This window comes from Mustelus asterias, chromosome 25 (genome assembly GCF_964213995.1).
Source record: "Mustelus asterias chromosome 25, sMusAst1.hap1.1, whole genome shotgun sequence".
Classification (NCBI taxonomy): Eukaryota; Metazoa; Chordata; class Chondrichthyes; order Carcharhiniformes; family Triakidae; genus Mustelus; species Mustelus asterias.
In genome coordinates, this window is record NC_135825.1 from 12,735,942 (window position 1) to 12,763,663 (window position 27,722).

The following is a 27,722-nucleotide window of genomic DNA, read 5'->3' on the forward strand; positions in this document are numbered from 1 at the left end:
TCCCACACTCTGTGCAATGCAGTGGTCACAATCCTGAATATCATTAAAAGCTCGGGGAGGGCGGGGCCGATTCACGCCAGAGTCTGACGGTTCCGGAACTCCGCGCGTGCGCAGTGGCCTCGATCTGTCAGCCTGCAGTTTGCTGTCCAACTCGATCGCTGGCCAGCCCGGGACCCTCGCAGAGCTGCCCCTCCAGTCCTCCCCCCACCCCACGGCCTGATCGTGGCCCCCATGAGAATTCCTGGGCCAGCCCTGACCTCCCCACATCCCGGAGCATCTCCCCCCATCATGCAATGACGATCCCCCCTCCCACCCCCCTCACGGGAGGCAGACCACCCCGGCAGACCCCCCCCCCCCCCCCCCCCAAAGCCTGCCACAATCGCTGGCCTCCCTCCAGTCTCGAACGATCCCAATGGCAGTGTGGCACCAATCACCCTAAGCCCCGCCCCCCCTAGGCCCTGCCCCTAGGCCCCACCCCCTTGGCACTGCCCAATGCCCGGTGGGCAGTGCCAAGGTGCCCCATGGGCATGGGCACTTTGTCCCTTGAGTGCCCAAGCCCAGGGGAGGCACCACCCCCCCCTCCCGCACAACCGATCCCTGGGGACCCCAATTCTCCACCCCTCAACTTCAGTAGGGTTGTCCCGTTCGTTTCTCAAAAGTGGGGAGCTACTCGAAACCCCGCCAGAGTGAAATTGTGCCTATGGGGTGGGAGATGCGATTGGGCCCGGGGATCTCAGTCCTGGGCCCGATAATGACATTCAAGTAACATAAAATAAGATTAATGTTACTTACCTGCTGGTCCCGCCGGTTTCCAGCGTGGTCCCGATCGGATATCCGGCACTGGGAGATGCGCATGCATCAGGAACGCGTACGCGAATCCCACAAATCGGCGCACACGCGATTCTCCCGGCCCAACACACTAAAGAATTAGTGTGTCGGGATGGGAGAATTATCCTCATTACTTCAGTTCAAATACTTTAAAAGTTGCCCAAAAGCAGCAAATAATCCACAACAAAATACCTGCTACTCTTAGTGAATGAAGCAATGTCACCATCCCATTGTTACAGTAATGGCTTTTTGGGTATCACAGAATCTCGACAGCCCAGGAGGCTTTTTGGCCTATGGGGTCTGCATCTTACCCGAGCCCTATCCCCATAATTCCACATTTTTACCCCACTAATTCCCCTAACCTACGCATCTTGGGACACTAAGGAGCAATTTAGCACGGCCAATCCACTGAATCTGCATATCTTTGGAGTGTGGGAGGAAACCGGAGCACCCTGAGGAATCCAAGCAGACACAAGGAGAATGTGCAAACTCCACACAACCACCCAAGGCCAGAATCGAACCCAGGTCCCTGGCGCTGTGAGGTAGCAGCGCTAACCACTGCACCACCGTGCCGACCTTTTTAGAGGAAAGATAAAATGTGGTTTGGCCTGACGTTTCCAGTTTCGGATGGGAAATCGGACTGAGGAAAAGTCAAAATAGGCAGTTGGTACAAAATATTCACATGCATCTATCTCTCTGTTAATGACTGCTGACAGAAATTAACTGCCTGAAGTTATGACCTGAATTTTGCTGACCCCTGCTGGCAAGAATGGATGGTGTTGGCAATGGGATTGTGGGGGTAGTGACGTAGGAGTTTTTTTTGTGGGCAGGTCAGGTCTTGGGTAATGGGGTCGGATGAGTGCCCAATGCCATCCCACCATCAGGACTCTATGCCAGCTGTGGGAGCAGAAATGAGCAGTCTAATCGAGGAGTCAGGCAGCCAATTTATGTAGATAGAGGCCCTATGAAAGGTCATTTTACCCTGACCTCAGCACTTTGTCAAAAAGTGGAATACTTTATCCTACAAGGGGAAGTTGCCACCTCAATGGAGTTAACCTCACAGCAGCTGAGATTGAGGGAGGTTTTATACAGTGAATAGTGGAATACTGGAATTCAGCTCCTGTCGCCTCAATTACTTCCCAATTTCCATCCTCGCGTGCTGGGGACACTCTTTTCCTTCCGATGATGGGACATCCTGTTCTTGATAAAATCCTGCCATATGTCAGTGCCTGACCCAGAATCAGACACGGGAGTGTCTCTCTCCATCTCTCGAAACCTCTTCACCTCTCTAACCCTCGTTTTTCCCTCTCTCTAAACCTCTTCACCTCTCTAACCCTCGTTTCTCCATCTCTCTAAACCTCTTCACCTTTCTAACACTTGTTTCTCCTTTAAGACATTGTTTAAGGACTTGGGGGGGTGGTGCAGAGGAGGGGTGTGGAGGGTGGGGAGGAGGCATCTTACCAGAAATTGGCCACATGTCAGTTCCAATGGTAAAATTAGTGTGAAGCTCTCCAGCTCTACAAACTGGTTTTCCCTCCAGATTTTGTGCCTCTTAGTCTGAAGAGAAAGAGTGGGCAGGGTTTACGCCATCGCTCTGGCGAGGTGAGGACTCTGAGAGCCAGGAACTCACTCTACTGACATCAGGGCGTCATATTGAAAGGGCATCCCAATCGGAGCACAAAGCTTACTCCCACTTCCTCCCCCACAATCATCCCCAATCATCCCCATTCCCTCTCCACTGGCTCCCCTGTTCACCCACAATCACCAACCTCCCCCCCACCCCGCCCCCGGCCCCCCGCCAACACCGTTTCCCTTGCCCATCCCTGATGATTCCCATTACCTCCCATGAACATCCCTGATCATCCCCATCATCCTGAGTGCCCTTTCCCCCACCCCCCCACCATAAACAGCAGAGTACCCACTCATGAGGCTCCCCCTAGAGCCCGCCCCTGGCACTGCCCCCGGCAAAGGTTGACACTGCCAGGTTCCTGGCAGTGCCAAACTGTGCCAGGCAGCAGTGCCTGGGCATGTCCCTATCCCCCAGAGGCTATACGGATCTTTGCATCCACCCCCTCCCCCACCCCGGATGGACCCCTACAACAGATTTGAGTTTGGATAAACTTGACGAGATCCTCTGTGACATGCATCACGTCGATGAGGTATAACAATTTAGTGAGGGGCAGGGGGGGATAATTCGTTAAGGGGGGAGTGGTTAAATCCATTCAAATTGATTAAAATCTATTAAAATCGGGTTCTCACTAATTATGGGCATGAACCTGATTACGTCACTGGCGGGGGGGAGGGGGGGGTGGGGGCGGTGGTGGGGGAAGGGGGGGTGGAAAATCAGAATCCCGATCTCACTGGCGAGGTTTGCAATTTCCGGTATTGGTTGGATTTTGAACCCTCCCCGGCGATCTCGTGCTCTGAGGGCGTGGCTCAAGATCCGGCCCTGAATGTTTGACCAAACATGTTGATGTGGCTCGGTGTCTGACTTGTTTACAATTAATTACTGCGGATGCTGGAACTCACTGCCACTTCTCTCCCAGGTCCAGCGTCCGCAGTAATTTGCTTTTATCCAGTGTTTAACTCACTGACACTTCTCTTCCAGGAATGCCTACCGTGAAGAGGTACTGCTCTTCTCTCTGACAGGATTTATAAATATCTCCCACTTTCTACGCCTTTTAGCTTCGACAAAGGGTCGCCTGGACTCGAAACGTCAGCTCTTTTCTCTCCTTACAGATGCCGCCAAACCTGCTGAGATTTTCCAGCATTTTCTCTTTTAGTTACAATTAACACACATGAGAAGCACCAGGGGTTGCGTTGCTACACTACAGGGGGTATATCGGTGCAAGGTGTCATTGTCACTGATTCATAATTGATCTGCGGGAATCAGGTAACATTTCAAGCGCAGAGATTGTCAAACTGCTCACAAACATCTCAAGCGTTCCCATTAATTCATCTTGGGGCCTCCCAAGTGGCAGAGTCTGTGCCAATCATACCAGGGGCCATAGGAATGAGTAGGAACTCCCAGCACACCAAAGAGAGAATCGGTCTAATGGCAAACCACTAACTAGGATCAACGATCCTGATAAAGGGCCGGTCATTTTAAACTGAGGTGCGTAGAAACTTCTTCTCGCAGAGTGTGGTGGATCTCTGGAATTCTCTGCCCCAAAGGGTGGTGGAGGCTGGATCATTAGAAGTATTTAAAGTGGAGGTGGATAAATATTTGATAGATTGAGGAATTGAAGGCAACAGGGAAACGGCACAGAGAAGGAGTTGAGGCCGGCATAGATCAGCCATGATCATATTGAATGTTGGGGCAGGCTTGAAGGGCCTGGTCACCCACTCATAGAAATCCTACAGTGCAGAAGGAGGCCATTCGGCCCATCGAGTCTGCACCGACCACAATCCCACCCAGACCCTACCCCCACATATTTACCCGCTAATCTCTCTAACCTACGCATCTTAGGATTCTAAGGGGCAATTTTTAACCTGGCCAATCAAACTAACCCGCACATCTTTGGACTGTGGGAGGAAACCGGAGCACCCGGAGGAAACCCACGCAGACACGAGGAGAATGTGCAAACTCCACACAGACAGTGACCCGAGCCGGGAATCGAACCCGGGACCCTGGAGCTGTGAAGCAGCAGTGCTAACCACTGCGCTACCGTGCCGCCCCTGCTGCTTCTATTTCTTGTGATCTTGTGATGGTCCAAGCTTAGAATGATTTTTAAAATCTAAAATGAGTGTCCACATTCAAAGCCAACTCTGAAATTGGGGGTGGGAGGGAGCGCAAACAATGTTCCTGGATCAGACACGGTGTGTTGCTGCATTGTACAGCCGGGTACCTATGATGTGCCCCAGTGCCATGGACACCACATGCATTTCCGCTACCTCGGAAAAACAGCCAGCAAAATCAAGAACCCCATGCACCCCAGACATTCTCTCTTCCACCTTCTTCCATCAGGAAAAAGATACAGAAGTCTGAGGTCACGTACCAACCGACTCAAGAACATCTTCCCTGCTGCCATCAGACGTTTGGATGGACCTACCTCACACTAAGTTTATCTTTCTCTACACCCTATCTAGGACTGTAACACTACATTCTGCACTCTCTCCTTTCCTTCTCTATGTATGGCATGCTTTGTCTGTATAGTGCGCAAGAAACAATACTTTTCACTGTATACTAATGCATGTGACAATAAATAAATCAAATCAAAGAAAGCTCCCCTTACTTCAGGAAAGTTGAACAATATTACAGAGATGTGTATATGTTGGGGGCATGCCCCTTTAAGAGAATGGGTCAGGTGACCCAGGACACCAGCACTTGGGTGGACATTGCCAAGCCAGTCTTGTACCAGAAACCAACATGTTGATAAACAGTTCCAGTTAGTTTACTCCCACTTACCTCATGGTCTCTTATTAACCCATTGGTAGACCACATATATAATAACTGGCAACGAGAATGGGATATGTTAGAGGTTATGGCGGGTGAATTTCACCATTTAGGCCAGAATATGCCCACACAACCTGCCAATATCTCTTGAAGTGAAACATTTTTGAAAGAAGGTCAATCAATTCATATTCAACAGTTCATTTGCTTAAATTAATTTCTTATTCATTTTCCAGGCCAACAGATGATGGATTAGATGGAAACATTGGCCAAAAACACATTTGAAGATTGGTCAGAAGATTGAATAAACCCTACATGAACATTCAGAATATTTCCATTTGCTTTTTAGAAGTTACTTTCCTACGTTTCACTTTATTACAATTTGAAATGCTTTGCAAAGTTCGTAGAAATTGTGTGAACTGCATATTTTATAAAAGAATGGGATGATAAATTTCTTTAATGTTGTTTATATTAAGGAGCAGTTTTTTTTGCAATGGTCATAAAGGATGGGACTCATGAAGGTAATCAGCTCCTCATTTTCAAGAACCAGTTGTAACTAGTTCAAAAAAATCACATTATGACACTGAAATATAAGCAAAGTAATCGGAGGAATTTTTCATAGAATCCTACAGTGTAGAAGGAGGCCATTCAGCCCATCGAGTCTGCACTGACCACAATCCCACCCAGGCCCCATCCCTGTAATCCCATGTATTTACCCTAGCTAGTCCCCCTGAGATGCAATTTAGCATGGCCAATCCACCTAAACCGCACACCTTTGGACTGTGGGAGCAAACCGGAGCACCCAGAGGAAACTCACGCAGACAATGTGCAAACTCCACACAGTCACCTGAGGCTGGAATTGAACTCAGGCCCCTGGCGCTGTGAGGCAGCAGTGCTAACCACTGTGCCACCGTGCTGCCCCCATTTTCAGACAGGTGGGGGTTAAATCCACTAAAAGGTCGTGGAAGGTCAGCATTCCGCCATCATCTGGCCAACGTCCTGTGCAGGTTAGATGGTGAACAGGAAAACCCTCGGGCTGCTGTCAGATATGTCAGTTGAGTATTCAAATGGGCAAATTAATTGTTTGTTTTCATCAAGGATTCCAGGTTTAACAAACAGCAAGCTTATTTCCCAAAGCTCACACAGACTTCTAGTGTGAGCAGGGTGAGCACGCAGTGCTTCTTTGCTGAAACTGACAAACCGGGAAGCCTTTAACAGTAAAATTGGAGCTCTCTGACCATGACAAGGTAAGAGGCTGCTGTTCACAACATGTCTTCGCTGGCACTGCTGTTGCCGTTTAGCAAATGGTTGCCAACTTCTTCGAAGTCATTTCACCCATCCAGCACTTCACTCACCTCCAGACGTCATCAGCCTCCATCTCCGATGAAGGGCAAGGGAAGCCACAACATCAAGCTGACACCAGCCATGAGCTGCCTTCTCCTCAACCACCCAACAGTGCATAAGGCAGAAAGATGCACACAGAGATCCAGCTTCAAGGAGTAGAGAGCCCCACACAGGATCCACATGCGGAGAGTCAGCTTCTTGATTTGATTTGATTTATTATTGTCACATGTATTAACATACAATGAAAAGTATTGTTTACTGCTCGCTGTACAGGCAAAGCATACCATTCATGGAGAAGGAAACAAGACAGTGCAGAATGTAGTGTTACAGTCATAGCTAGGGTGTAGAGAAAAATCAACTTAATGCGAGGTAGGTCCATTCAAAAGTCTGACGGCAGCAGGGAAGAAGCTGTTTTTGAGTCGGTTGGTACGTGACCTCAGACTTTTTCTTTTCCTGATAGAAGAAGATGGAAGAGGGAATTCTAGGATGCGTGGGGTCCTTAATTTTGCTGGCTGCTTTGCCAAGGCAGCGGGAAGTGTAGACAGAGTCAATGGATGAGAGGCTGGTTCTCTGACAAGTGTGAGCAGCAGTGTCTCAAGTGGTTGTTGGCAAGTTGTCGCTCACATCTGCAGCCGACTGGAACAATACCTTCTTCATAGTGGGCCAAGAGGACTGTATTCCAGTGACCATAAAGGTGGCTGTCATTAAAGGGCAGACCCACCCTCGCCCACCCACCCAGAGGTTCTGTGCTTCCTTCCCCTGCAATGAGAGAACTTAGAGAGTTGTGAATGTTATAAATGGTACAATAGGAGGGAAGGACACAAACTCATAGAGAGTGACAGTGAAGCCTGGGTGAAAGATGTCAATAGGCGTGTGAGTGTGAACTGTTGGCTGTTCTGATGGGATTGTGAGGTGCCTGGAGAAAGAGAGAGAGAGCAAATAATTGGGGCTGCAAAGGGTGTGACCCTAAGGATGGGCCGAATGGCCTGTGCAGGAGAATGTTGTAAAGCTCAGCATGTGGGACTTGACACTTGAAAATGATATGCTACTCGCCTTTCCAGCCCTCCTGAGTACCTGGATCTTGGTGCACTGTCTCGAGGCTGGAAGGACCACCCTGTTCTGGCTGACCTCCTTGGTTACTGCTGTCAATGCCTATTTGATTGTCCTCTTCCTCCCATTCTTGTGAGTTCTCACCTTACTGCAGTTCCCTCAACTCTGTCAGCAACAGTGGCAGGCAACAATGAGGGAAACAGAGGGGAGGGAGATATTGGTGGAATATCTTCCCAGGTCTCTTCCCCAGTCCTTTGTTTGCTGCAGCCCCTCGATTCAGTTCAGCTATTCTGACCGCTGTTGTAGTCCTCTTAATTAAAATTCTTTTGACAGATTCAACGGGTCATCCCGCACAGTCTTGCTGATTGGTCAGGGAACCAGGAGGTGGGTTGCTAATGCCGTGTCTCAGTTAAGGAGCTCCCTGCGCTGTCAGTGAGTTCCCAGCCTGATAATGGTTCCATCAGTTCAGAAAAGATCAACATTTGAAAATTCGACTCATAACAGCTCGAAAAATTACTCATGTTAACTCCAAAACCGATCGTCTTAAGATTCTGCATCTCAGGTAATCAAGCACACAGCGGTAGCACAGTGGTTAGCACTGCTGCTTCACAGCTCCAGGGACCCGGGTTCGATTCCCGGCTCGGGTCACTGTCTGTGTGGAGTTTGCACATTCTCCTCGTGTCTGCGTGGGTTTCCTCCGGGTGCTCCGGTTTCCTCCCACAGTCCAAAGATGTGCGGGTTAGGTTGATTGGCGGGTTAGGTTTTATACAGCCCGCTGCTCCTTCCCTATTGGGCGAGCCTCTATTCAGCTAATCGGGGAGCTCATACTCAACGAGGTCACGGGGAGATCTATTGATGATACCCTGTGCCCATCACAACACCCCTCCCCCATTGAGTATGTTTCTCCCCCTCACACCCACGCCATGAGGGTAGGGGTCTTCACCACCACATACCAATCGGCTTTGGGTCAGCTGGAGACAGGACTGGATCAGGGCGTGTGTAGCCGATGGGAGAACTTCGCTGAAGAAAGAAAGCACTGCAAAGCCACTTGCTTTGCCTCTTCTTAAGGGCTCGTGTCAGTGGGGGTGCCAGTCCTTCCAACTCTATGTCGGAGTCTATATCTCCATCACCGGAGGAGCTACACGGTCTGGCCAAGTCGGTAATCATAGAAACCCTACAGTGCAGAAGGAGGCCATTCGGCCCATCGAGTCTGCACCGACCACAATCCCACCCAGGCCCTATCCCCACATATTTACCCACTAATCCCTCTAACCTACGCATCCCAGGACTCTAAGGGGCAATTTTTTTTTAACCTGGCCAATCAACCTAACCCGCACATCTTTGGACTGTGTCTGTGTAGTGTCTGTATCAAGACAGGGCCACCCTACGTAGCTCCTGGCTAGCATTTTCATCTTTGAATCCCAGGGTGGTTGTGGTGTCATTCCATAAGTATCGGACATCGCCCTGGGTGAGGGACAACTACACAGGAACCCCCGGGATGATGCCATCCTCAACACTGAGCTTATCTTTCTTCACCCAATAGAGTTTCAGATCATCTGAGGCCTGTCCTCTGAGTCCCCTTCACAAAGTGATGTTTTTTTAATTTTGACAGGACTGGGGCCTTTTCCGTCCAGCCCTTGATGCGTTTCGCAGGCACTGGCAAGATGTCCAAAATATTGAGGATCATCACGATCTCTTCCACAGCTGTGGTGAAGCCAGACATCCGGGCAATGACAGAGAGTTCAGTGCATCAGAGTTAGCTTCCCGAGTCCCGGGAAGGTGCTCTAGGAGGTGTTCAGAAGCTGCCAGTAACAAGGCCCAAAGCTGTATCTGGGAGGAGGCAATGGGGGTATTGCCTTGCCTTCTTTAAAAAGTCCCAGTTCTGGTTTATGATCAGTCCCTATTAAAATATGTCTACCATAGACGTATTGATGAAAGTGTTTAACATCGAAGACCACTGCCAATCCCTCTTTCTCAATCTGTGAATAGCTCCGCTAATCGTCCGAGAGAATCCCAGGTACGTATGCAACTAGCTTCTCTGCCTCAAATCTCCAGCGATGAGCCAGCACTGCCCCAATCCCATAAGGGGAGGCATCACATGTCAAGACAAGGTCCTTTATGGGGCAAAATGCGTCAGTAAGTTAGAGGACAAAAGTTGCTGTTTAACTCTGCTGAAAGGCTCCAGCTGTGGCCTCCCCTCAAGGCCACCTTTGATATTTCCGTAGTAGGGCATCCAGGAGGTCAGCGGAGAAGCGAAATTGGGGATAAACTTCCCGTAACAATTCACTAACCCCAGGAAGGGTTTCAGTTTCATGGGATTCCTTGGAGTTGGTGCCTCCTTAATGGCCCTCACCTTGTTTTCCACCGGATGAAGGCCCCTGCCGTCCACCCAATAGCCCAGATAGTTATTCCTGTATTCCCCTTGGTTCCCAACTGTGGGGGCGATACTCCCAAAAGTGCTGATTTCGCGGGAAAACTGTTCTAGATCCTGACTGTCTTCTCAGTTCAACGTCACACTCGAACCTCCCCACTCTGTGCACTGCAGAGGTCCCAATCGCGATTCTCATTAAAATCCCATTGGGGCGGGGCCTATTCACGCCAGAGTTGGACAGTTCTGGAACTCTGCGGCTGCGCAGTGGCCCCGATCTGTCAGTCTCCCCGTTTGCTGGCCAGCAGTGGCAATCCCCCAACCCTCCCCTCACCCCGGCAGGCCCCTCCCCGGCTGACCTCCCCGGGGGTCCGACACCCCCCGGGAGGCAGGCCGGCCCCGGCAGACCATCCATCCCAGCCTGCCCCAATCACTGCCCTCCCTCCATCCCAGACCGATCGCCATGCAGAGTGGCAGCGGGACCCCCCACCCCCACCGATCACCCCTAGGCCATGCCCACAATAGGCCCCATCCCTTGGCACTGCCCGATGCCCAGTGGGCAGCGCCAAGGCACCCCGTGGGCATGGGCACTTTGCCCCTTGGGCAGTGCCAGGGGGCACCGGCTGGTACTGCCAGGATGCCCATGCCCAGGGGCACCACCCACCCCCCCCCCCCCCGCTGCCCAACCCCTTGGGGGTTCCCGATTGCCCCCCTTCATCCCGGCAGGGTCTCCCCAAATGTGGGGAGCTTCTCCAAACCCTGCCGGAATGAAATACTCCTGGCGGAGTGGGAGATTCAATCGGGACTGGCAAGTTCCCGATAATTACATATAAAATACATTTAAAATTCATTTTAAAAAGATTCAAATCACTTACTTGTCTTCCCGTCGGGTTCCAGCGTGGTCTGGTCTCCGACTCTTCTCCGGCTCTGGGAGATGTGCATGTGTTCCCGGCGCATGCGCAAATCCCAGAACAAGGCCGGCGACGCGTATCTCCCACCCCGACCCGCCAGAAAGGTTAAGGGTCAGGATGGGGGAATCGCCCCCTGTATTTTCCACCTGACACCTGTCATAGACACACTTTGTCTTCCTTATCTCAATATTACCAAAATTTCGATCTCATCTTCTAAATAATCTTCACAGATCACGAGGAGTTTCTTCTGGGAGATGAGGTGGTGATGGACAGTGATTCAGGGACAATTTTGATTGGACGGTTATTTTCTTGCTAATGAAAAAAACCTCCTTAGTTTCCATGTTTCCGTTGTCATGGTGATTGATGAAAATAGAAGTTTTGGTCATTGTGTGAGTAAGCCTGTAGAAGTGTTAATGTGTAAGGAGAGAATAAAATTGGATTGCACGGGAACACCGGGATGGCCCAGTCCTGCTGAACGTCCACGGACTTTCTCCTGGCCCTCCACATCCCCCCGGGGGCAGGACCCAGCACGGCGGGACTGGAAAACAACCCAAGTGGAGTTGAGGAGCATGGATGCAGATTCTGCAGTTGGCCTCTAACCACATCTACATTGTTCAAGAGGAACTGGCCGATGTGACAGAAATATAAAGAAGGAAATGACATACACAACTGAGGAAACTACTCGGTTGAAAGATAGCACGGCTGAAGTACAATATCTGGACAGAGAGAATTCACCCGCCAGAAACACTCAGAACAATGGAATTAATTGCTCTCTTGATTCTAATATCTGTATCAAGTAAGTCTATTAAATTTTTTTAATTGATTTTTAATATTCATAGAAAGTATTTTTGGCAATCTGAGATGATGAAGACCAGAAACAGCGACTGACCCAGGCACCAGTTGGTGTGAGCTAAAGATGAAGCACTTACAGTTTTGCAGACTGTGGCTGTTGTTGTGAAAGCCGTCTGCTGCTCCGGTATCTTCAGAAGATGGTGGCGTAGGGGTAACGTTTTGGGCTAGTAATCAGGCTAATGCTCTGGGGACTTGGGTTCAAATCCCACTGTCACGGCTGGTGGAATGTAAAATTCAGTTAATTTATTGGGTGGCACAGTGCTTAGCACTGCTGCCTCAGCGCGCCGGGACCCAGGTTGATTTCCGGCCTCGGGTCGATGTCCGTGTGGAGTTTGCACATTCTCCCCATGTCTGCATGGGTTTCCTCCGGGTGCTCCAGTTTCCTCCCACATTCCAGAGATGTGTGGGTTACGCTTATTGGCCATGCTAAATTGACACTAGCATCAGGGGGATTAGCTTGGTAAATATGTGGGTTTACGGGAATAGGTCCTGGGTAGGATTATGGTCGGTGCAGACTCGATGGGCTGAATGGCCTCCTTCTGCACTGTGGGGATTCTATGACATTCTATGACAATCAGTCTTTGCTTCTCTCTGTGATTTGCCTCTGCATTCTGACTCTATCTGCCTCGTTGCAGCTCTGTCCTGATAAATTGCCCCTTAGTGTCAGCGTGTCTACCTCGGGTAAATGCATGGGGTTATGAGAATAGGGCCTGCGTGAGATTGCGGTTGGTGCAAACTCAATGGGGCAAAGGCCTCATTCTGCACTGTAGGATTCTATAATTATGATCATACCAGCTCCAAGCCAACAATTCTCCTCCTGTCGCTGTTCATGTAACCCTACAATCTCTCTGACAACTTTTCCCATTTACCTTGTTGTGAACCAATAACAGAGGTCGCGCCCTTAGCCAATTGTGTCATGAAGTGTTACAATGCTCTTTGTGTGTTGATAAATTGAGCTGTAAAGACTCGCATTCCAATCATTATTCATTCGTCTGTAAATTGAGTTTGTGTCTTTATATGCCCTGTTTGTTGTTTATGAGCAGATCTCCCACTCACCTGACGAAGGAGCAGCGCTCCGAAGGCTAGTGGCGTTTGCGACCAAATAAACCTGTTGAACTTTAACCTGGTGTTGTTAGACTCCTTACTGTGACAAATTGAGGAGCAGAGGATCTGACTAAACCCTCCTGTCTCCACAGAGCAAGAATCATTGCTATCTTGCGAGAAAAGAGAAGAAAAACAGGGTGTCAAATCTATCTCAGATGTTCCTGTAAAGTGGGCATCCACAATCTGGCTCTGCCCATTTCCGATCCCTGTTGGAGGATGGCTTGGGAGGTTTGGTAGCTCAGTTATTGATTAAGTTAAATATTCTGAGAATGTGTCCCCAGGTTCTAGATCCCCAGCTGAAGGAATCATCATTCCTGCATGTACTCTATCAAATCCTGTATGAAGTTCTGTTCACATGAGATCACCTCTAATTTTTCTAAACTCCACAGAAAAAAAGCTCAGTCTATTTAATCTTTCCACACTCCATCACACAAATTAGTTTGATGAACTTTCGTCGCATTTTCTCAATGATAAGTATATCTTTTCTTCTGTAAGGAGACTATAACTGCACAATATACTGGATAAAAGCAAATTATTGCGGATGCTGGAATCTGAAACCAAAAGAGGAAATGCAGAACAATCTCAGCAGTTCTGGCAGCATCTGTCAGGAGAGAAAAGAGCTGACGTTTCGAGTCCAGACGACCCTTTGTCAAAGCTAAAAGGCAGAGAAAGTGGGAGATATTTATAGTGCAGGGGGAGGGAATGAAAGATGAGTCAGAGCCACAGAAACCAGGGGAAAGGCTGCTGATGGCTGTCCACAGAGAGAATAGAGGGTGTGAATGGCCAAACGGCAGAGAAGCTAAAATGAAGATGTTGGGGATGGGAGTGTGGTGGGGGGTGGGGGGGGGGGGGGGGGGGGGGTGGGGTCATCTTCCGGCTAGGCACTTTACATCCTTATGGCCCCAACATCAAATTCAACAACTTTAGATGATTAGTTCTACTCCACCTCAACCCCACTGTTTTCATTCTATTTTATTTAATTTTTTACTGTTCTCTACCTATTATTTCTTTATTGTCTTTCTTCATTTTTCTTTCCACCCCCCACTCTCTCTGCCCCTACTTTGTCCCCCTTCCCTTACCTTTTCTCCCTCTTTGCTTCTCCTTTTCTAAATCTGACCTCTGTCCCATCCATTCCCCCCATCCCACCCCTCCCCCCACTCCCCAACATCTTTATTTTAGCTTCGCATTGAGACATCATTGCTGCAAAACTCAAATCCTCTTGTCACCAAAGCCAAACTACCATTTGCCTCCTTAATTGTTTTCTCCATCGCCATGTTAACTTTCAGTGACCCACGAATAATTTCTCCTCATCTCTGCCTTAAATGTCACGCCTCAGTTTCAAACAGTGACTCCCTCCTTCTAGATTCTCTGACAAGAGGAAACTTCCAATTCACGTTCTCCCTGTCATAGAGTCATAGAGGTTTACAGCACGGAAACAGGCCCTTCGGCCCAACTTGTCCATGCCACCCATTTTTTAAACCACTGAGCTAGTCCCAATTCCCATGTTTAGCCCACCTTACCCATGTAACTGCCTAAATGCTTTTTAAAAGACAAAATTGGACCCGCCTCTACTACTACCTCTGGCAGCTAGTTCCAGACATTCACCACCCTCTGTGTGAAACATTTGCCCCTCTGGACCCTTTTGTATCTCTCCCCTCTCACCTTAAACCTATGCCCTCTGGTTTTGGACTCCCGTACCTTTGGGAAAAGATGTTGACTGTCTAGCTGATTAATGCCCCTCATTATTTTATAGTCCTCTATAAGATCACCCTTAAGCCTCACTATTGTAAGACTGGAAGGAACATAACTGATCTCTAAACTTAAACCATAATTTTTAGTTAATTGCTAAACGCAAACAAATCAAATCACAGCCTTACTCTGAAGTCACTTTTCAGTTCCCCCCAGTTGAAACACTCAGAATCAGAATCCCTTACCGTCTCAGGTTATTCTCCGGCTCGCTCCCACTCTGTCCACTCCTGTAGTCAGGCCCACCACTTACCTGCCGGCTGTGACGACACGGTTCGATTTCTTTTTACCTTTCTCTTGCCCTCGAGTCTCCCTCGCAGGTCCATATCTTGGCTCCACCCAAAGACAAGTGCCTCTTTCCCCTCTGTGCCGAATTCCCACTCAGCTCCAAATTCCCGATACCCTCACTCTGGCTGAAATCTCACTCAGGCTGCAGTCTCTCTCCCACTGGCGTGCGCAGGCTCAGTGGTATCCGTAACGAGCAACATAAAATTCTGGCCTGTGTCTGTGCAGTGCTTTGAAGGCTCGTTGGTGAAATGAAGCAGCACAAGGAATTTGATCTTAACAATGTAATTTGATCCATCATTGCAAAGGAGATTGTTACAGCAATGAAATGGGACTGTTTACTCGGTTATTATTTAGTTGATTCAGATCGAGCTGTTAATAACCTTTCCTCATTAACATCCCCATAGGTTCATGTCAATTAACTGGACCCAAGGAGGTTCATGGACAATCAGGAGGATCAGTCACTGTGAACTGTCAGTATGATCTGAAATACAAGGACCATGTTAAACAATGGTGCAAAGGTAATTATTACTACGTGCTTCAATGTTCTGTTGTGGTTTCTACTGAAAAGCCGGAAGAAGGAAGAATATCACTGACTGATAACAAAACACAAGGGATATTTTCAATTACCATGGATAACCTAATGAAGAGTGATGAAGGACAATATATCTGTGTGATAGAAACACCAACATTTAAATATAATCACTGGATTTCTATTGATTTGAAAGTTTCTCAAGGTAAGATGCGAACGTATTTCTATTTAATTTATTCTGCCTCAATTTAAACATTTTGAAATCAGAAATCCCACCTGTCCAATCAGCGGACCAGCTTAACTTTGGCAGTGTCACCAATTCCCATGGCCACTGCTGAGGCTACAGGGGGAAGGTGAAGGGACTCCACGCTGAGGCCCCATCAAAGAAAATATATATTTTTAAACCGAGCTGGGGCCTGGTGGGCAGGCCTCAGTAACCCGGGGCATGCACACTCCATCAGGAACACCCTAGCACGGAGGGGATCATTACTGATTGGTGGGCATCTCCACGGGCCATGTGCAGCCACAGAGGAGGCCTCCCCTTCCAGTGAAACAACTGGGACAGCAGCCAGGGTTTATCCAGAAGTCTCAACATGTGTTAGCAGCTGCTTCCAATGCCAGAAAATTGCTGATTGCAGCAGTGGACAATTAATTGGTTTAATTGCAGAGAGGCCGTGGCACAGTTGGAATCTCACTGGAGCAGGCAAACAAAGGGGGTCGTCCGACCTGACTGTCTGCCCCTCTACTACGGTTACATTCATGGCTGGTTGTCCCTGGACAGGAGCATGCAGTGTCCACAGACACATCGAGGCCTTCCGTGCTGGTTGGGCACCGCAGGGACTGGGGTGCCTGATTGACCCCTTTAATCACATTCTAATTTGATGTTTTAAGTTTAATTTGTGTTTTGTTTTTGTTGAAGGCACTATCCCTCTAAGATGCTGCCCTTTTGACTTTCTCCCTCAATTCGTTTGATTTGGTTTCATTGGTTTATACAAAAGAGTTGCAATCACACTGGAGGTTCCCAGTGGAGGTCTCTCTATGGAGCAGTCCTCCCTTATCATTGGAGACCTGAGGTGGAGGGTGCCGCATGTCGCAGACCCACACAACCTTAGATTGCATCGGTTCATAGATTCCTAAGATGCTTGTCCTTTGTGTTGCCATGAGGACCATGCATATAAAGGATGCGTTAGACTGCATTTCCTTTTTAGTTATTTAAAATATCTTCTGTTACAGTTTTGTTTGCACTTCAGCCCCACGCTCCTGATCGACAGGCACCCGGTGCGGGGAGGGGCAGGGAAGGAGGAGGACCTCCTCATGAACCTGCTCCTCGGCCTGGCCAAACTTGCCCACAACAGGTCCAGGCAGCAAGCGACAAAGGGGGTCATCCGACCTGACTGCCGATTAACTGCGGCTACATTCACGGCTGGGTGTCCCTGGAGAGTGAGCATGCAGTGATCAGGGGCACCATCAAGGCCTTCCATGCACATTGGGCACCGTGGGGGCTGGGGTGCCTCATTGACCCTTTAATTACATTTCAGTTTGATGTTTTAAGTTACATTTGTGTTTTGTTTTCGTTTAAGGCACTGCGGTGACACAGTGGTTAGCACTTTACTTTACATTACCCCTTTGCCACATGTTCCCCTACCGAAACTCTGAAGACCTGACCGGGCTCATTCCCCAGTACTAGGTCCAGTATAGCCCCCTCTCCAGTCGGGCTATCTACATATTGTTCCAAAGAACCTTCCTGTACGCATTTTACAAATGCCTCCCCATTCAGACTCCCAGCCCTACGTGAATTCCAGTCTACACCAGGGAAATTGAAGTCTCCCACTACAACAACCCTATTTTTCCTGCACCTCTCCATTATCTCCTGGCATATCCGTTCTTCCACTTTTACTTTGTCCATCAGTTAATTTAAATCAATTAAATTGTTTTATACAAAAGAGTTAGAATCTCACCGAGCTGGCAATCCAGTGGCCCAGAATATTGCCCTGGAGATATGGGTTCAAATCAAACCACAGCAGCTGATACAATTTAAATTCAATTAACAAATGGTCCCTTTGGCCCATCGATTCTGTATCAACACGTGAGAAACATCTGACTTCCCACCTCATCCCATCTGCCAGCACTTGGTCCATAGCCCTGAATGCTATGATGTGCCAAGTGCTCATCCAAGGTGCTTTCTGAAGGATGTGAGGCAACCCGCCTCTATCACCCTCCCAGGCAACACATTCCAGACTATCACCACCCTCTGGGTAAGAGTTTTTCCTCACATTCCCCCAAACTTCCAGCCACTCACCCTGAACTTGTGTCCGCTCATGACTGACTCTTCAATAAAGGGGAACAGCTGCTCCATATCCACACTGTCCATGCCTCTCATAATCTTGTACACCTCGATCAGGTCACCCCTCAGTCTTCTCTGCTCCAAGGAAAACAACCCAAGCCTATCCAACTTCTCTTCATAACGTAAATGTTCCATCCCAGGCAGCATCCTGGTGAATCTTCTGGTTGACTGCCACCCTTACATATTACCCCAAAACCACAGCAATGTGGTTTACTCCTAACTGCTCTCTGAAATGGCCCAGCAAGCCATTCAGTTCAAGGGCAATTAGGAATGGATAACAGAAAACTGACCTTGCCCCTGACACCCACGTTCTAAAAACCTGCCACCCTTTTTTTATTCATTCATTGTACATGGGCATCACTGGCTGGCCAGCATTTATTGCCCATCCCCAGTTGCCCGAGGGTAGTTGAGAGTCAACCACATTGCTGTGGCTCTGGAGCCACACATCATCAGACCAGGTAAGGACGGCAGATTTCCTTCCTTAAAAGACATGAGTGAACCAGGTGGGTTTTTCCGACAAGCGATAATGGTTTCATGATCATCAGTAGATTCTTAATTCCAGATATTTTTTATTGAATTCAAATTCCACCACCTGCCGTGGCAGGATTCGAACCCGGGTCCCCAGAGTATTTTTTTCTGTTACAGTTTTGTTTGCACTTCAGTCCCATGCTCCTGATGCACAGGCTCCCAGTGTGGAGAGGGGCAGGGATTCAGACCCGGGTCCGCAGAATATGGGCTGAGTTTCTGGATTAATGGTCCAGCGATAATACCATTAGGCCATCGCCTTCCCTAAACTGGAGGTAGATGGCTGTGCTGCTGAGGTTGCTGCCATTGCCAATGACATGTGGCATCAGGAATACATTGGGTGACCCTCCTGTCACCTCCCACTACCATTGCCCAAGTCTGCCTGCCTCCCAATCCACCATATACACAAAGTACTTTCAATAATAAAAAGTTCAACAAGTTCCTCTCTTTTAGGCCAACCACAAAGTTCAACAATAGGCCCGACCACCAGCGCAGCAGGAAATACCAAGGCTTCTGTCAACACAACAGGAAATACCAAGGCTTCTGTTACCACAATTCTCACCATTTCACCCATCAATGACTTTCACAGGTAAACCCTGAAAAAAATGGACTCAGTATATGTGTACATACTAGAATCATAGAATCCCTACAGTACAGAAGGAAGCCATTCTGCCCATCGAGTCTGCACTGACAAAACTCCCACCCAGGACTTGTCCCCGTAACCCCACATATTTACCCTGACAATCACCCTGATACTAAGGAGCAACTTATCATGGCCAATCCATCTAACCCACACATCTTTGGACTGTGGGCGGAACCCAGAGCACCCAGAGGAAACCCACGCAGACACAGAGAGAATATGCAAACTCCACACAGACAGTTCAATTCCATGGGCTGGAATTGATCCTTGTCCCTGGTGCTATGAGGCAGCAGTGCAAGCAACTGTGCCAACTTGCCACAAACATGCACGTGCCTTCTTGAACCACTGCTGTCCATGTGGCGCAGATACACCCACAATACTATGAGGGAGGGAGTTCCAGGATTTTGACCCAATGACCTTAAAGGTACAGCGATATATTCCCAAGTCAGGATGGTGAACAGCTTGGAGGGCAACCTCCAGGTGGGGGTATTCCCATGAATCTACTGCTCTTGTCCTTCTAAACAGTGGAATTCATGAGATTGGAAGGTGCTGCCTAATGAGTTTTGTTGAGAACTTGCTGGGCATCTTGTAGATGGTACACACTGCTGCCTGCTCGTTGGGGGTGGAGGGAGGGAACATTTTTGGAAGGGGTGCTAATTATGCAAGCTGAATTGTCCTGGATGGTGTCAAGCTCCTTGAGTGTTCTTGGAGCTGCAATCATCTAGGCAAGTGGAGATGATTCCATCACACTCCTCACTTGCACCTCGTCAATGATGGACAGGCTTTGAGGAGTCAGGAAGTGAGTTACTTGCTGCAGGATTGCCAGCCTCTGACCTGCTCATGTAGCCACAGGATTTATATGGCTTGTCCAATTCCGTTTCACATCAATGGTAACCATTCGAATATGGTTCGAATGATTGCCTGGCACTTGTGTGGCATGAATGTTATTTGCCACTTGTCAGCCAAGCTGGATATTGTCCAGGTCTTGCTGCATTTGGACATGGACTGCTTCAGTATCTGAGGCATCATTCATTGAACATTGTCCAATCATCAGTGAACATCCCCTCTTCTGACCTTATGATGGAAGGAAGGTCATTGATGAAGCAGCTGAAGAAAGTTGGGCCGAGGACACTCCCCTGAGGGACTCCTGCAGAGATGTCCTGGAGCTGAGATGATTAACCTCCAACAACCACAACACCTATGAACCAGGTATGACTCCAAACAACAGAGGGATTTCCCCCTGATTCCCATTGCCTCCAGTTTTGCTGAGGCTCCTTGATGCCACACTCGGTCAAATGTTGCCTTGATGTCAAAGGCAGTCACTCTCTCCTCACTCCCATTTGCAGTAAACCAGTCTGATTTTGCCAGTATTTATGGGCAGCTCAAAACCTCGTCGATATGAGGGCTTGTTGGAAAGTCACCTGATTCTTGCACAATTCCCTGTGCATTCAGTATCACATCTTACAATGTCTCGGGAGGCTAAAAGGTTTCATGCATGAATGTGATTTAAATCCTCAACATGGGGTTTAAGCATTTTTCCACTGGATTAATTATAGTTTCTTGTTTAATCAGAGAGGATGAGCTGAAGAGTCTCGGTTTCTGGGCGATATTCCGCTGGCTGCTCTTTGCTGCTCTGCCTGTTTGCACCGTGTCAGTCGCATGTTACACACATTTTACAAATGACCCAGGTATAATCCTTTAAATCTCACGATTCTAATATTCAAAATTATTTCATTCAGTTAAAAAGCTCAAGCATTTTGAAAGTTGCCTAAAAGAAGGCAGTTGATGCAAAACACTCGCTGCACTTGTAACTGACGAATTACAGAACATAATGACATCATTAAATTATGGGCTGAATTAGTGATTTCCAGTTGCTCCCTATGATCAGTATACATTGTCGACAAGTGCTATACATTGTGACGTGAGTGTGCCTTTAAGAAATGGCTGCCGGCTGCTGCTTTAGTTTAGAAGGTGTTCGGACATCAGATTGAAAAGCAATGTTTCTCCCTCCCCTGGTATTGTAAATTCTGCTGGCTAACTGGAAGCAGGTCTCCTTGCCTTCCTGGAGTGAGAATTCTGTCTCTTGTAGCGGTTCATTGGCTGAAAGCGAGAAGCCAGCAGTGACACTCTCTCTATCTCGAGGGCTGTTGGAATTTACAAGGGAAAAGTTTCATTCTCCAATCAAAGGACTAAGGTACAGCATCAAGTGAGCATTCGCATTTTCCGTGCTAAACCTGTAGCAGCTGTATGTTTATAGGCAAGATCGTTTGGTTGTTAAGGTTTATACAATATCATGGTTGCTTTTCTTTTCTTCTTTGTAATTGGTAAACGTTATTGCTGTATCTTAACTTTGTTTGATAAAAGCTCCCGAGTGGGTCTGTTGAATCAAACCTGGAGTGAAACATATCATGCTCACCCTAGGCAAACTAACTCCTTGCTGACATGGACATCAAAGCTTGTATGGGTCTCCAGGCCATCATGCACACCATCGTGATAGGGAGGATGGAGGTGGTGTTGCCAGCCACGTACATGATGAACAGATTCATGGGCAGCTGTTGGAGCTCATAATTTTCTCCGTTTCTTTTGTAACAGGCCTGTAGCTACAAGAAATCCAGATTTGACCGACGGAGATCGTTCAAAGATGGCAAAAGACAGTACCGGACCAAGTTAGATTCCCAAGCTAGAAACATGGTCTTCCACCCTGTAGTCAACAAATAGGAGTTTAACAAAGGTGTCGTTGTTATCCAGGTGTTCCAGGGTTCAGTGTGGGGCCAGGAAGGGGGCATCTGCTGTGGACCTGTTGTGACGATAGGTGAATTGGAATAGATCCAGGCAATCTGGGAGGGGGTTTTGAGCCCACGCTCTCTGAAACGCCGACAGAATCAAAATTTCTGATTTTCACTGGTGACGTAATCAGTCTCACGCTCATAATGGGCCAGGGGGTAGTGCCAGGGGCAGGACCTATGGGGAGCACCACGTATAGTGGTGGGGGTGGAGCAAATGTGGGAATGGTGGGGGTGCCGTGAAGGTCGGGGGAAAAGTGAGATGCTGCCAATGACTGAGGGGGATGCCGCTGATGTCTGTTTGGTGGTGGGGGGGCCCCGGAGTGGTGGGGAGAGGGTGGAGATTATTTTTTGAAAGGGCACCCCAATCTCAGTGCAGCCGATTAGCCAATTTTGCCGGCTTGTTTAGGCTCCACCCCTCAACATGACTTTGTTTCAAACACTGGGCCTGGGCCCTCCCCCCCCCCCCCTCCCCCCGCCCTATCCCACCACCCCCTCTCTAAAGCCTCTGGGCCCCAGTGTTTGGGACAGCCTGCACCCTCCCCTGATCCCTGGCTGGAGGTACCGATACAGCCCTCCTGTCCATTCCAACAGCACTAAACCCCTCCCTGAAAGTTCATCACATACCGGAACGTGACATTATACTTCATCAATGGGAAGAGCAAGGAACATTTCCGATATAGCGTTTCAAGTGCCGATACGGTGAAACTTTGTGCAACAATCTCAGGCTTTGTCATCCGTTAACTTCTGTGGTTTCCTGCAAGAGACAGAATGTCTGCCAATCACACCAGGGACATAGCAATGAACAGGAAGTTCAAAAGCACCAAAGAGGGAACTGCTCCAACAGTAAACCACAATCTAAAATTAATGCCTGCATTCAAATACAGACCTGAAATGGGGGATAAGAGGGAGCTCCAACACCACTCCTGGATCAGACATGGTTGCGTTCTACAGGCTGGCACTCAAGATGTGCCCCAGTGCCATTGGCGCTTCATGATGAATAGAAAGCTCCAGTGACCCCAGGAGAGTTGAACACTATCAGAGTTAGAGGTTATGAGAGACAAATCCCACCACTCGGACTAGAATATCCCCACTCACCATCTCACCTGCGCATTGTTAGCCAGTGAAACACGATTGAAATGTCAAATCATTCATTTGCTACAGATCAGTTGCTAAAATTCACTCCTTATTCAGTTCTCCAGGCCAACAAGTGATGGGTTCTGTCGAAACAGCAACCACAGTACAAATGGATCCGAGCTTCATTCAAAGACTGGTCAGAGGATTTGTTAAACTTGAGCTGAATGTCCAGAATATTTGCTTTGAGAAGTTACTTTTCAATATTATGGAATTTTATACTTTGAAATACTTTATAAAATTCCCAGAGATTGTGTGAAATACTTCATTTCTTATTAAAGAAGATGATAAGCTTTGTTAATGTTGTTTATATTAAAGAGTAGTTTGTTTCTGTAATTGTCGCAAATGATTCACCAAAATAAGCAACTCATAGCTTGCATGAAGTAGCAACATGGCGACAGATTGGCACAGTGGTTAGCACTGCTGCCTCACAGTGCCAGGGACCCGGGTTCACTTGCTGGCCTCGGGTCACTGACTGTGTGGAGTTTGCACATTCTCCCCGTGTCTGCATGGGTTTCCTCCGGGTGCTCTGGTTTCCTCCCACAGTCCAGAGATGTGCGGATTAGGTGCATGAACCATGCTAAATCGCCTGTTAGTGTCCCAAGATGAGCGGAATTTGCACAATAAATGTGTGGGGTAAGCCCAGGTAAGAGTCAGTGCAGACTTGATGGGCTGAATATGATTCGAACAAATAGGTAAAAAGATGTCATGTTGGGATTTTGAAATATAACAAATTACTTGGGGAAATGTTTGGACAAGTTAAAGTTAAAAGTTTATCTATTAGTCACAAGTCGGCTTACATTAACACTGCAATGAAGTTACTGTGAAAGTCCCCTGGTTGCCACACTCCAGGTCAATGCACCCAACCAGCACGTCTTTTAGAATGTGGGAGGAAACAGGAGCACCCGGAGGAAACCCACGCAGACATGGGGAGAACGTGCAAACTCCACACAGACAGTGGCCCAAGCCAGGAGTCGAACACGGGTCCCTGGCGCTGTGAGGCAGCAGTGCTAATCGCCATGCCACCGTGCTGCCCCTGTGCAGAGGAGACGGACACAGATATCCAGCTCCAAGGAGGTGAGAGACCAACACAGGGTCCACAGGCACACGCTTTCTCCACACACACCAGCAGCAGCGTCTCAGGGCATTTCAGGTTGCTGCTGACATCTGCAGCTTGGCAGAACATGACCTTCTGCACACTGGGCGAGGCGGCTGTGTGCCAGTGACGGGCAAAGCTCTCAAGTTGCTGGTGGAGGGCGGGTGGAGCTGGAACATTCTTCCCAGCTCGAGAGCGTGCAGAGAGATTTCTGCTGTTTTAAGACATGCATTCAGACATCAGCCTGGATTGTGTTCCTCAAATGTTCGGCCTCCAATATAACAGGCATGAAACGTTATTGCAGCTATCGAAATGATGTAGTGGAAACCAACTCAAATGATTCACCTCTTTCATTGGCTCAATCCTGGCCAACACAGGGAAAATCACAGAATCACAGAATTGTTAGGGTGCAGAAGGAGGCCATTTGGCCCATCATGTCTGCACTGGCTCTCCAGACGAGCATCATGACTTTGTCCCATTCCCCTTCCATTTCACTGTATCCCTGCAGATTGTTTCTGTTCAAATAACCATCTAATGCTTCCCTGAACACCTCAATTGAACCTGCCTCCACCACACTTCCAGGCAGTGCTTCCCAGATCCGAACCACTAGTTGTGTGAAAAAGACTTTTCCCACATCACGTCTGCTTCTTTTGAATCTGTGCCCTCGCGTTCTTGATTCTTTTACGAGTTTCTCCCTGTCTACTCTGCCCAGCCCCCTCATGATTTTGAACATCTCTAACAAATCACTTAACCTTCTTCTCTCCAAGGAAAACAGTCCCAACCTCTCCAATCTATCCTCAGAACTGAAGTTTCTCATCCCTGGAACTATTATTAACTCTTCTGAACTCCAATGCATTCACATCCTTCCTATAGCGTCGTGCCCGGAACTGTGCACAATATTCTAGATGAAGTCTACCTCGTGTCTTGTGTAAATTCAGTGTAACTTTCTTGCTCTTGTACTCTGTGCCCCTATTAATAAAGCCCAGAATACTATATGCATCTTTAATTGTTCTTGCCACCTCTCCAGCCACCTTCAATGATCTTTGCACAGATATACCAAGATCCCTCTGCTCCTGCAACCACTTAAGAATTTTACTCCTTATTTTAGAATTCTCTCTGCAAGTCCTTCCTACCAAAATACATCACCTCACACATCTCTGCATTGAACTTCATCTGCCACCTATCTGCCCACTCCACCAACTTGTCTATGTCCATTTGGAGTTCAACACCGTCCTCTTCACAGATTGCAATATTTTCAACTTTTGTGTCATTCTCAAATTTTGAAACAGTTCCCTGCGCACCCAGATCTGGATCATTAACATCTCTCAGGAAAAGCAAGGTCCCCTCGGTAAAACCATCCTCCAAACCAAAACATATCCATTGACCCTAACTCTCTGCTTCCTATAGTTCAGCCAATTTTGTATCCACATTGCTACTGTCCCTTTTATTCCATGAGATATTGTTTATGACAAGTCTATTGTGCGGCACTGTATCGAATGCCTTCTGAAAGCCCATATACACCACATCAACAGCATCACAACCCTTTCTGTTACCTCCTCAAAAAACTCCAGCAAGTTAGTTAAACATGGTTTCCCCTTTAGATATCCACGCTGGCCCAGTATTCTCCATTATTCCATGTGACGCCTAGTTCTATCCACCGAATAATTGTTCCTGGAAGCCTGCCCAATACTGATGTTAGACTGATTGGTTTGTAATTGCTGGGGCTTATCCTTACAATCCTTTTCGAAGAAGCAAGCGACATTTGTAATTGTCCAGTCCTCTGGCACCTCCCCTCAGTCTAGAGGAGCCTGGAAGATTATGATCAGCGTCCCTGCAATTTCCATCCTCACTTCCCTCAATATCCTTGGATGTATCGCACTCGGTCCCAGTGTTTTGTCATTTAAATAATCTGAGCGAGGCCAGTTTTCCATCTCCCTGTGTTTACAGTGGTAATTGAGTGCCGTTCAATGGCTGCAGAGTGCAGATCGGTCCCGAGTCTATTGACTGACAATCAGAGTGGATCCAGTTGGTTTTATACACCCCGCTGCTCCTTCCCTCTTGGGCGAGCCTCTACTCATGTAATCGAGGATCTCATACTCAACGAGGTCACGAGGAGATCTATTGATGATTTCGGACTGTGGGAGGAAACCAGAGCACCCGGAGGAAACCCACGCAGACACGGGGAAAATGTGCAGACTCCACACAGACAGTGACCCAAGCCGGGAATTGAACGCGTTTCACTGGCGCAGTGAGGCAGCAATGCAAAGATAGCGCGGCTAACGTGCAATACCTGCACAGAGAGAATTCACCCACCAGAAACACTCAGTACAATGGAGTTAATTGTTCTCTTGATTCTGATGTCCATAATAATTCACTAACCCCAGGAAGGGTGTCAGTTTCATGAGGTTCCTTGGAGTTGCCGCCTACTTGATGGCCCACACGTTGTTTTCCACCGGATGAAGGCCCTGCCATCCACCCAATGGTCTAGATAGTTATTCCTGTATTCTTCTTGGTTCCCAGCTGTATTTTCCTCCTGACACCTGTCAAAAGCACATTTTGGGTCCGATTTTACCATTGCGTTGCACCCGTTTTTGGGTGCAAAAGCTTGGTAAAGTTGGGCGTGAGGCGAATAATGTGATTCCCACCTGCATCCGCGCCGATTCCCCCTTTACCAAGGCCCGAAAATGGCCGCGATCGGCATCGCACCTGAAACGGGCGCAACAGCGATTTAAATGTATTTGCATGCATTTAAATTGAATTAATGAGCTGCCCGCCCAACGTTACCAGCACTTCCCCCCTTTACCACCGCGTTGGCCAATCCCAAATCGGCGTGAAACAGACATGCTCAATATAAGTCCGATTCGGGCACTTCATCAGTGAGGCTTGGCGAGGAGGTAAGTGCATGGCATCCGAGACTCTCTGTTGCTCATGGGTGTCCTGTTGTTGTGGCCATTTTCTGTCTTATGTCGGTGGCGGCTCTATGAATGTGTGGGAGGGTGGGGGGTTGTTTCTCTGCAGGGTCTCCGATGTTTCTCTTGCAGCAGGGACCCAGGTCTCAGCACTGACCGTGGGTCTTGCGGTGCTGCTGGGTCCTAGTGCACTCAGCTCATTGCCAGCTGAAGGATGTACACAGAGCCCTTGCAAATTGCACTGCTGCAGCCTCTCAACTTTATCAGGAGCTGTGATTGTGGGGAGCGTGTGGCTAGGGGGAATTCGGAGGGCTGTGATTGTGGGGAGCGTGTGGCTGGGGGAATTCGGAGGGCTGTGATTGTGGGGAGCGTGTGGCTAGGGGAATTGGGGGGGCTGTGATTGTGGGGAGCGTGTGGCTGGGGGAATTGGGGGAGCTGTGATTGTGGGGAGCGTGTGGCTGGGGGAATTGGGGGGCTGTGATTGTGGGGAGCGTGTGGCTGGGGGAATTGGGGGGCTGTGATTGTGGGGAGCGTGTGGCTGGGGTAATTGGGGGGGCTGTGATTGTGGGGAGCGTGTGGCTGGGGTAATTGGGGGGCTGTGATTGTGGGGAGTGTGTGGCTGGGGTAATTGGGGGGGCTATGATTGTGGGGAGTGTGTGGCTGGGGTAATTGGGGGGGCTATGATTGTGGGGAGCATGTGGCTGGGGGATTTTGGGGGGCTGTGATTGTGGGGAGCGTGCAGCTGGGGGAATTCGGGGGGCTGTGATAGTGGGGAGCGTGTGGCTGGGGGAATTGGGGGATGGGGGGTGTGATTGTGGATGTGCTAGGAGCAAGCAGCATTGCATAACCTTCACATCTGTTCCTCTCCACCTCCCCAT

The 27,722-nt window shown here is 48.6% G+C and overlaps 1 protein-coding gene across 1 annotated transcript; it reads left to right on the top strand.

Annotated features, from left to right (window-relative positions):
* Nucleotides 1–11,574: 11,574 nt before the first annotated feature.
* LOC144479234 (CMRF35-like molecule 5) lies at nt 11,575–23,173 on the top strand. Its single transcript, XM_078197902.1, has 4 exons — nt 11,575–11,690; nt 15,289–15,618; nt 18,736–18,871; nt 22,900–23,173. Exons 1-4 carry the CDS (start codon nt 11,651–11,653, stop codon nt 23,096–23,098), a joined length of 705 nt encoding a protein of 234 aa, XP_078054028.1. The 5' UTR covers nt 11,575–11,650; the 3' UTR covers nt 23,099–23,173.
* The last annotated feature ends 4,549 nt before the right edge of the window (nt 23,174–27,722 follow it).